This window comes from Nicotiana tabacum, chromosome 20 (genome assembly GCF_000715075.1).
Source record: "Nicotiana tabacum cultivar K326 chromosome 20, ASM71507v2, whole genome shotgun sequence".
NCBI lineage: Eukaryota > Viridiplantae > Streptophyta > Magnoliopsida > Solanales > Solanaceae > Nicotiana > Nicotiana tabacum.
This window is the reverse complement of record NC_134099.1, coordinates 96,844,770-96,856,651: the sequence shown is the minus strand read 5'-3', so window position 1 is coordinate 96,856,651 and position 11,882 is coordinate 96,844,770. Positions and strand designations below refer to the sequence as shown.

Below are 11,882 nucleotides of genomic sequence, written 5' to 3'. Positions count from 1 at the left end.
AAAATGAGCCCACGCGTGGTGGGGTTCAAGGTTTGTGTCCCCCACGCGTGGTGGGGTTCCCCATGTATCCTGGACACGGTTTATTATGGGCTAGGTCCGAAATTAGGCCTAAAACCGGGTAGTTTGAACCCGAATATTATTCTTTTGCCCGTACCCGAGAAATAGGAAAACGTTTCTTAACTAGTCCTATGTAAGCAAAATAACTACCAAAAATAAGACTAGTATTCAAACAAAACTATATTTCTTTTAAAATATTTTTTCAAGATTTAAAATAGCTACAAAATATTAATAAAACTATTTTTGTAATTTTCGTTTTTTTAATAAAGACAAAAATATGAAGTAATATTTTTTGTATTTTTCAAAATTATAATGACTGCAAACATTAATAGAACTATATATTTTTTGTAATTTTCGAATTTATATAAAGTACCAAAATAAAGTACAATTTTTTGTATTTTTCAAGTTTATGAGAGATACATAAACTAAAATTTATATATATATTTTTTTGAAAATTTCTTTTTGCAACGAAATAAAGTAAAAATAGTTAAAATAGCTATACTAGACCCAATTTCACATATTCACGCTAAAAATGTGAAAATTCTCGGGGAGGGTCAAAAATCACATGCTTACACTTACTTCTTCATAAATTTTCAACATGAAAAATAGCATATAAGAATAACACAAAAATCTGAAAATTTATGCACATATCATAATAAATCATCTGAACTTTTGCTAGAACAATTCTAAGTTAATAGGTACTCACTCGCTCCAATTAAGTAAATATAAACTCTTTTAAGCAATTCATCAAACACCTTGTATGCGTGCTTTTGTGAGTTAATTAAAACAGGGTTATATCAACTCACCTCAAAACTTCTCGAGCCAATACGTAGACCTCAGTCCAATTTATACCCGTCAAACAATCGATTCTACAACAACCAATGCATTTTAATTAATTTTAAAGTTTCGCACCTAAACACGGAACTTTACTGTTGATATAGAGAAAGAAGGGAATTAACTATTCTATTATTACTTATTACTATTGTAGAGTAATTGACAATAGAGAATTTTATATACGCGAGTTCAAAAATTAGTGATTTGTATAGAACCGTAGAATTTTCTTTTTGTTCCTGCGTGCCTTGCGATTGCTGCGTAAAAGAACAACGTTCTGTTTTTGCTTTTTGGTATAAGCTGCATTCTGTCTTGTTTTGGTGCAAGACTTTACTTAAAGTCTTGCATTCCACAAGGCACGTGCTTCCTTTTTCTACTTTTTTTTCTTTTGTGACTTAACTACTAATTAATGATACCCACCTTTAATAATTAACAATATTAAAATTATTAATATTTTCATAATTGTATATCCAATTATTTAAGTGTATATATATATCGCTATAAACAAGATAAAAATATATATATATATTCCTATAGGCAAGATAAAAATAATAAAAATGGTAATAATTTAGTTCTATAGTTAGCGTGTCTCTAAACTTTTATAAATTTGAGGAGTGTTACAATCTTTCCTCCTTAAAAACATTCGTCCTCGAATGTTGCTAGGACCTTATTCTTAAGCTAACAATCATCCCTTAGGTCCTTGAACCTCTTAAGTTTTCTTAGCACTACTCATTCTTCCAAGGGACTCAAAATTTTGGTTAACTTCCTAAATTTTCAAAAATTTCGGCAGAGTTTCTCTTGTAAATTGGACTATCCAAAAAAAATATCCATGTCACAAATACCACAACCGCATCAACAAAAACCAAATATACCATAACAGGCCATTCATAGGTACCATACACAGCTCATAAATTAATTATTCACACTCCGACAAGGAGGTACCACAATAACTAATAAGAATCTAAAGCACAACAACTCTAGCACAAGTAAATCACTTTAATGAATTAAATTTACTATGGCATAAACTAAATTACTACAACAACTAGGTATAATCTAGGAAGGGCAGAAAAACTTGCTAACTTGTATTTAATAAATGAAATATAAATGTCAAACCAAACTTATGTTCACATACCTTTTTCCTCAAATAAATATGGATATTTCTTTCTCATATCTTCCTCAACCTCCCACGTAGCCTCTTTTGAATCATGATTACTCCACAAAACTTTTACCGATGCTATATCTTTTGTTCTCAACTTTCTTACTTGCCTATCGAGAATTTCTATAGGTACTTCTTCATAAGTCAAGCCTTCTTTAATTTCTATGGTATCGGCAGGTATTATATGCGACTCATCATGAATGTACTTTCGAAGCTTAGACACATGAAAGATAGGATGAATAGAGGATAACTCAATGGGTAGCGCTAGCTTATAAGCCACGTTTCCTTTCTTTTCTAGAATTTCCGATAAATCTAGGCTAAGTTTCCCTTTCTTACCAAACCTCATAACTCCTTTCATTGGTGAAACTTTCAAAAATACCTTATCACCAACCATGAACTCTAAGTCACGATGCCTCTTGTCAGAATAAGACTTTTGACGACTCTGAGCCGCTTTCAGTCTTTCTCTGATTAGCAGGACTTTCTCTAAGGCCACACAAACAAACTCTGGACTAATCAATGGCACCTCTGCTGGTTCAAACCAACACACTGGAGACCTACATCTTTGCCCATACAACGCGTCATAAGGAGCCATACCAATGCTGATCTGATAGCTGTTATTGTAAGCAAATTTTATAAGTGGCAAGTGATCATCCCAATTACCTCCAAAATCTATAACACATGCTCGCAACATATCTTCGAGAGTCTGAATGGTCCTTTCTGCCTGACCATCGGTCTATGGATGGAAAGCGGTGCTCAAATTGACCTTGGTACCTAATCTTTTCTGAAATGCCTGCCAAAAAAGTGTTGTGAACTGAGGGCCTCTGTCAGATATGATTGAAACTGGAGTACCATGCAATCAGACTATTTCTGTGATGTACAACTGCGGATACTGCTCTGCAGAATCTGTCGTCTTTACTGGTAGGAAATGCACAGACTTTGTCAGTCGGTCTACAATATCCCAAATTGAATCATGCTTATGGTATGTGCGAGGTGGACCTACTACGAAATCCATATTAATCATATCCCATTTCCATTGTGGTATTTCTATATCTTGAGCTATGCCACTAGGACTCTGATGCTCGGCTTTGATTTGCTGGCAATTCAAACATTTAGCCACATGCTCCACTACTTGATTCTTCATGCATTTCCACCAATACAACTCTTTCAAGTCCAGATACATTTTGGTAGCACCTGGGTGGATAAAGTACCTCGAACTGTGAGCTTCTTCCATTATGGCCTTCCTAAGACCATCTACATTAGACACACATAATTGATCATTCAACTTCAAAACTTCGTCACTTCCTAGAGTGAAAGTAGTGATTTCTTTATTTCTAACTCCTTCTTTTAACTTCACTAAGTACGAGTGAAAAGGCTGAGAAATAAAATACGAAGAGGGGCAGCTAGACCGAGTAGGGGTTCGGATCTACGGATCTTCGTCTTGCTTAGCCTTAACATGCGCAACAAGGGAGGATTGCACTAAGGCATAAGCAATTATACCTCCTTCTTCAGTCTCATCCAATATAATTCCATCATTTGCCAGTTTTTGAATTTCTCGACCCAAAGATCGCCTTTGTACTGCAAGATGGGCCAAGATACCTATTGACTTCCTACTAAGTGCATCTGCTACCACATTAGCTTTGCCTGGGTGATAAAGGATATTGATGTCATAATTTTTCAATAGCTCAAGCCACCTTCTCTGTCTCAAATTTAATTCTTTTTGCTTGAAAATATACTGGAGGCTTTTGTGATCTGTAAACACTTCAGAATGCTCGCCATAAAGGTAATGTCGTCATATCTTTAATGCAAACACCACTGTTGCAAGCTCCAATTCGTGTGTGGGGTAGTTCTTTTCATGATTTTTTAACTGTCTGGAAGCATAAGCAATAACTTTTCCATTTTGCATAAGAACACAACTGACGAGGCCAATGCGTATAAGATTTTGCTACTCGTACTTTGTCAAATTCTAGTATAGTTTATGATATCGCCCCACAGAGATTGGAGAATCTAGCTACAAACTTATAATATTCTAACTACTATTTGAGAGAATCAGATTGATGAGTTTTGTTTGTTGAAAATTTAAATTGCTTAAGTTGAAACAAAATAACTTTCGGAAGATTTATATTTGAAAAGAGTTGGGAATCATTGAATTCACTCGATAGCGTGATAATAATAAAATCTTAGCTTCTACATGTATTTCTCTTAGGAATAACTGTTTATTGCTAATACAATTATATTTTGCTCACTAAGAAATAATCAATTAATAACACTCCGCGAGGTTATGTAAATCAATTGATATATGACTCGTGACGATTAAACTGAAATAATTTTCTTGCCTGAATTGTGCTAAAAGATAGCAAAAACCTCTTGCGATTAATTTTTACTAAAAATCAATAATCTTGCCAACTACAACTCCTCTGTGAGAATTAGAATGGAAGTAACCAAGATTACATACATGGAATGATAACTTAAAAAGAATTACTCTCACTCTATTATTTTACCCAATAGTTATCGTATATTAATTTTGCTTCGTGAGAATTACAAAATTGACATACAACTAACTTTGGAGAATAAATAGATTGAAGTGATAATAATTAATTAAAACTAATATTCCAGCACAATATAGAAATATAATTAGAAAGTTTCAGGTCAAGCATGTAGTAAAATTAAGATTAATATTATAACGCTATCGAGCTTCTTCCACTATCCCAACAAAAGAGATTACTCCATTATGGAGTATTTAAATCTCACAAAGAAAGAAATTCTTAAAATACTATCAACACTCTTAGAAAATTTAAAGATTACAAGATAAAATGAAATAGATAAAGAGAGAAGTAAAGACCAAAGCTAGAGAAAAGTTTGCTAATTAGGCACGTATGATCCATTCCTTTCAACACAAACATCCTATTTATAGAAATCAAATTTCATAAGGTGCCACGATGCCTCGTGGTTCTTTTGCCATGATGCGTCGTGCTTCTATTGCTATGATATGTCATGCTTCTATTGCCATGATGCCTCGTGGTTCTTTTGCCATGATGCCTCGTGCTTCTCTTTCATTCCTTTATTTTCTTTATCATGATATTTTTATTTCCTGCAAAATACTATTAGAAAATACAGATAATATATATATATATATATATATATATATATATATATATATATATATATATATATATATATATATATATATATATATATATATATATATATATATATATATATATATATATATATATATATATATTATTTAAAATAATTTATTTTTAAGTATATAATATATGAATATTTTATAGTCATCAAACTCCCCCGCACTTGAATCCTTGCTCGTCCTCGAGACAATAATTTTATTAATAATTGTTGTTTCTTGTAGAGTAGAAAAGTAAAAAAAATAAAGTTTCACATAAAATTCAAAACCTATAAGTTTTTCAAGTCGCCAAATCTATACCTTGTTTCTGCTTCTGCTTTTGTTTGCCAAAAACTTTCAACTCCTCTTTTGATGAACCTTTTGAGATTGATAACATTATGATTACAATTTCGAGTTTTTCAAATTTTGTCCATAGGTTTGCCCTTCATGTCAGTCTCCACTAATATAGAATCAACATTAATTTCTCAAATTGTTTTAGGACTTTTTCAGGCTTGTAATGATAGACTTAATGCTGGTAAGGTAAAAGGATATATTTGTAGTGACTTTGTTCCATCCAACTTTATTATGAGAGCCGATTATTTTATCAAAGTAACTATGTACAACTCAACACAAGAAAATAACTCTAGAGATTGGGCTAAATGTCCCGATCTCCAATTTCATAATTAATGTCATCATTTCTCTCAACAGATTTCTTAAATTCAAGCTTCTTGAACCAATAATTTATTTTACAGGTATATACACCTTGCTTTTCGCCCCTTTTTAAGAGTGAAATAGAACATTTACTCCATAAGTATTCCTTCATCGCTTTCTTTAATAATCATTTTTGCTCAACTATAGCAGTAAGGATTAGTATCAATCTTTTTGTAAGGTAAACCAATATGGTGTATCAATAAAAGTTGGTTTATCCCTATTTTTTTTTCTTTTTTTTTGGGGGGGCTCAAAGTTGGGTGCTAAAAGGTAAAATATAAATATTTGTGGTTAAAAATAGATAGGCTAAAAAAGGTGTCAAAGAAAGCCTAATTTCATTCTAAAAATAGTGTTGTCTAGAATTTCGCCTTGATAGACATTTGGGGCAAGTTCTAGCAGAATTTTATTGATTCTACCTGTTGAGATCATAATGCTTCTCAATTCCAATACTTTCTTAAATTTGGAGATACTCGTTCTTGCCTTCACAAAAATAAAATCACAAACTTGGAAGTTATATGACATAAATGGAAAAAATTATGTTTGAAAAATATGTAAACTTTTACTTTAAAACTTTAATATTGTACAAGAACAATAATTAAGAATAAAATAAAAGATGGATATATATATATATATATATATATATATATATATATATATATATATATATATAGAGAGAGAGAGAGAGAGAGAGAACTTGAAAGATTGTGTGACAACACATGTTTTTATATGTAATAGACTGACTAATTTAAGACCTTTAGGCATACCGATCACCATAGAGTTACTCCTGCACAAGTGACTCTGTTTTTGTAGAGGTCTTCATGACATGTTCTGGTTGTACAATAACCTTTGACCAGATCAATTGATTAAGCATTTAATTACCTCAATCTATGTGGGGCTTATGAGTCTCCACTGCTTCTCCCTCAATGGCTATGGATTTTGTATCTTAGTTCTGAGTTTAACGTCGTCAGTTCGACTTATTAATTGCAGAATTCATTAGTCTATCAAAGTAACCAATGGATGTTGTTCAAAATGTCTTCCATAGTACAATTTTAGTCAGTGACCATTTACCTTAAACTTGTCTCCTCCATTTTTCTGAATTTCAATTGCCCCGTACGGAGTAACACCTATAACATTGTAAGGACCCGTCCACCTGGATTTTAATTTTCTTGGGAATAACCTGAATCGACTATTGTAAAGAAGTACCTGATCTCCAATTTTGAATCTCTTTGGTCAGATCAACTTGTCATGCCATATTTTTGTTTTTTCTTTAAAATTTTTAGCATTTTAATAGGCTCCCAATCTCAGTTCTTGCAATTCATTAACCTGAATAAATCGCTTTTTACCAGCGGAGGTTAAATCAAAGTTCAGTGCTTTCAATGCCCAAAAAGCTTTATGTTGTAATTCTACGGGCAAATGACAAGCTTTTCCAAAGACTAATCTATATGGAGATGTTCCAATTGGCGTTTTGAAAGCCGTTCGGTACGCCCATAATGCATCATCTAATTTTAAAGCCCAGTCTTTTCTTGAGATTCCAACTGTTTTTCAAGAATTCTTTTTAACTCGCGGTTGGAAACCTCAACTTGCCCTTGAGTTTGAGCATGCTATGGTGTTTCTGTTTTGTGAGTCACATTATATTTTGACAGTAAATCAGAAAATTTCCTATTGATGAAATGAGTTCCTTGGTCACTAATGATGACTCGCGGTGTGCCAAATCTGGTAAAAATATATTTTCTAAGAAAATTACACACTGTACGAGCATCATTCTTTCTTGTAGGGATGTATTCAACCCATCTTGACACGTAATCCACAGCCACAAGGATATATTCAAAAGAGTGAGAAGAAGGAAAAGGACCCATAAAATCTATTCCCCAAACATCAAATATTTCACATACTTGTATTGATTGCAGTGACATCTCATCTCTCTTGGTGATATTACCTATTCTCTGACACCTGTCACATTGTGCTACATATGCTCGGGTATCTTTAAAGAGTGTGGGCTAGAAGAATCCGGCTTCTAAAACTTTAAAAGTTGTTCGATTTGTTGCATAATGTCCTCCAATTGCTCTAACATGACAGTGATATAGAATTTTATTCATCTCTTCTTCAGGTACACACCTTCTAATAATATTATCTACACAATTTTTGAATAAGAAAGGTTCATCCCACAGATAATACTTTGCATCAGATATAAGCTTTTTTCTTTGCTGGTAAGAGAAATCTTGTGGTATCCACTTTCCAACCAAGTAATTAGCGATATCTGCAAACCAGGGTGGTTGAGTCACAATTGTGTCAACTGAAAAAATATGGTCATCAGGAAATTCTTGTTTTATCTCATTAAACTCAAGGGGAGGGTTTTCTAATCTAGACAAGTGGTCAGCTACTTGGTTCTCTGTCCCTTTTTTGTTCTTTATCTCAAGGTCAAATTCTTGCAGAAGTAAAATCCATCTTAATAATCTAGGTCGAGCATCTTTCTTAGCTAAGAGGTATTTTAAAGCTGCATGATCAGTAAAAACAGTGACTTTGGTTCCTATCAAATAGGAGCGAAACTTATCAAAAGCAAACACTACTGCTAGTAACTCTTTTTCTGTCGTGGCATAATTCACTTGTGTCTCACTCAATGTCCTACTAGCATAGTAAATAGGACGAAAAAACTTATCCCTTCTTTGGCCTAAAACAGCTCCAACTGCTGTATCACTAGCATCACATATGACCTCAAAAGGTTGGTTCCAATTAGGGGACACAACTGCAGGTGCAGTTGATAACTTTTCCTTAAGGGTTTCAAATTCTTTCACACAGTTACCTGAAAAATTAAACTTAGTGTTTTTCATCAAGAGGTTAGTCAGTGGTTTTGAAATCTTTGAGAAGTCTTTTATGAATCGTCTGTAAAAACCTGCATGACCTAGAAAGCTTCTAATCCCTTTCACAGTTGTGGGAGGGGGTAATCCTGCTATAAGATTAATTTTTGCCTTATCAACTTCTATCCCTTTAGCAGTGATTTTATGTCCTAAAACAATTCCATTAGTAACCATAAAATGACACTTTTTCCAATTAAGAACTAAGTTTGTTTCTTCACATCTTTTAAGAACTAAGGTCAAATGGTTAAGACAATCCTTATATGTTTTGCCAAATAGTGTAAAATCATCCATAAAAATTTCAAGAAATTTGTCAGTCATGTCAGCAAAAATTGCCGACATGCAACGCTAAAATGTAACTGGGGCGTTGCAAAGACCAAATGGCATTCTCCTACAGGCATATGTTCCATGAGGGCATGTGAAGGTTGTCTTATCTTGATCTTCTGGTGCAATTGGTATCTGATTATATCCTGAATAGCCATCAAGAAAACAGTAAAAACCATATACTGCAATTCTTTCCAACATTTGATCAATAAATGGCAAAGGAAAACGATCTTTTCTAGTGACATCGTTGAGACGTCTGTAATCGATACAGACTCTCCATCCTGTAACAGTCCTAGTAGGTATTAGCTCATTATTTTCATTTTTTATAACTGTCATACCTCTTTTCTTTGGTACTACCTGAACGGGACTTACCCACGGCTGTCAGAAATGGGGTATATAATACATGCTGCCAACAGCTTTACGATCTCTTTTTTCACTACTTCCTGCATTGCTGGATTCAATCTTCTTTGCGGCTGGACTATTGGCTTATAGCTATCCTCCATGATGATTTTGTGTGTACAAATAGCCGGACTAATCCCTTTAATATCTTCTACAGTCCACCCCAAGGCTCCTTTGTGTGTTTTCAATACTTTAATCAAACTATTTTCTTGTTCTGCAGTAAGAGAAGATGAAATAATTGCTGGAAATAATTCTTGCTCAAGATAAACATATTTCAAATGAGAAGGGAGAGTTTTGAGTTCAATTTTTTATTAAACTTTTTCGGATTTCATCTCTTCTTCTTCTGAATCTTTGTCCAATATTTCAGCTTCTTTTCTGATGGCGGGATCATCGTCCTGTGTGGTGCCTGATTTGATCAAGCATCTTTCCATTGAATCTGGAATTAATTGATCATCTTTGAATTCATCTGTAAGATAACTAATCATGTCAATGAAAAACATGAAGATGATGTTTCATCTCCTGAATATCTTAGTATCTTTTGCATATCAAATATGACTATTTCTTCATCAATTCTTAAAATTAATTGTCCTTGATGAACATCTACAATTGCTCTTCCTGTAGCAAGAAATGGTCTACCTAAAATTATTGGTTCATTAGGACATTCTTTCATTTCAAGTACTATAAAATCTACAAGGAAAACAAACTTATCTGCTCTTACGAGTACATTTTCAATTATTCCCTTAGGTTTCTTAGTACTTTGATCTGCAAACTGAAGAGAAACACTTGTGTCTTTTATTTCACCAAGATCTAACTTTTTAAAGATAGAAAATGACATTAAATTTATTGAAGCTCCAGAATCACAAAGTGCTTTTTCAAAATATACTTCTCCCAAAGTGCATGGAATTGTAAAACTGCCTGGATCACCAAGTTTTTGTGGTAGCTTATTTTGAAGTATAGCACTGCATTTTTCCGTAAGCATTACCACAGAAACTTCTTCTAATTTTCTTTTACTTGACAAAATTTCCTTTAAAAAATTGGCATATGAAGGCATTTGTAACAAAGCATCAGTAAAAGGAATATTGAAGTGAAATTGTTTTAAAATCTCCAAAATTTTTGTAAATTGGTTGTCAAGCTTTTCTCTTTTCATTTTTTGTGGAAAGGGAATATTCACAGGGAGAGGAGTCAATTTTTCAATATTTTTTTCTTCTTTTTTCTTGACTTCATTCTTTTGAGATGGTTCAGAGGGTATTTCAACATTCTTACCGTTGTTTACCTGTTGTTCTGACTGGTCTACATATGGTTCATCAAGCTCCTTACCTGATCGTAAGGTGATGGCCTTAAGGTGCTCTTTTGGGTTTTTCTCTGTATTGCTTGGTAAGGGACCTTGAAACTTTTCTAAAACAAGAGCTGCCAATTGGCTCAACTATTTCTAGATTTTTGAGGGATGAATTTTGGCTCTCCATCTTTTCATCATTGACCTTAATATACTTATACAAAAGATCATCAAGACTTGAATGAGCTTGTTGAGGCCTTTGTTGATAGGGCCCTACTTGTTGATAAGGTCTAAAGTTTGATTGACCATGGTTTGGATTCTGGTATCCGGGTGGACCCTGTATTTGTTGCTTCTGAAAGCTTTGAGAGTTCTCTGCACCATTTGGATAGCTCCATTGAAATCCTGGATGTTTCTGTGCCATTGGACTTCCAAAAGGATACTGCTTGTAACCGATGACATTGACATGTTCATCATTGTGATTGGTTGCTTGACATTCATGGTTCTGATGATTTCCTCCACACATGTCACAAGCCTCAGATTGGCTTGGTTGTTGTGTATTCACCTGAAAAGTTTCAAACTTTTGTGCCAAATAAACAATTTGTTGTGTTAGTGTATTTAAAGCATCAACCTGATTTACTGTAGCGGCCTTCTTGATAATTATACGCTCAGATGGCCATTGAATGGCATTCTCAGAAATTTCATTCAACAATTGCAACACTTCCTCTATTGTTTTTCCCATTACTAAACCTCCTGCAGCTGCATCTATCACATTTCTAGAAGAGGGTTTTAGCCCGTGATAAAAAATATACAATTGCATATGTTCAAAAATATCGTGGTGTGGACATTTTCTTAACATTGCTTTTAACCTTTCCCAAGCTTGATAAACTGACTCTGTGTCAGTCTGCAAGAAATTAGATATGTCTTGTCTTAACTTTGTGGTTTTAGCAGGGGAAAAATATTTGTTTAAAAATTTCTGAGTCATTTGATCCCATGTGGTAATGGAACCTTGTGGCAAACTTCGCAACCAAGTCTTGGCATCTCCTTTTAAAGAGAAAGGAAATAGCCTTAACTTGATAGCTTCAGGAGGTACTCCATTATACTTAGCTGTTTCAACAAGTTCCAAAAAGTCAATTAAATGACTGTGTGGATCTTCACTTGCAT

The 11,882-nt window shown here is 33.6% G+C and overlaps 1 protein-coding gene and 1 non-coding gene across 2 annotated transcripts; one reads left to right on the top strand and one right to left on the bottom strand.

Moving 5' to 3' along the window:
• Window positions 1–9,929: 9,929 nt before the first annotated feature.
• On the bottom strand, window positions 9,930–10,499 carry LOC142174471 (uncharacterized). Its single transcript, XM_075240271.1, has one exon. It carries the CDS (start codon window positions 10,497–10,499, stop codon window positions 9,930–9,932), a length of 570 nt encoding a protein of 189 aa, XP_075096372.1.
• Window positions 10,500–11,548: 1,049 nt separating this feature from the next.
• On the top strand, window positions 11,549–11,655 carry LOC142174991 (small nucleolar RNA R71). The gene has a single exon (XR_012704188.1). It is a non-coding gene; the product is annotated as a small nucleolar RNA R71 (small nucleolar RNA).
• Window positions 11,656–11,882: the final 227 nt, after the last annotated feature.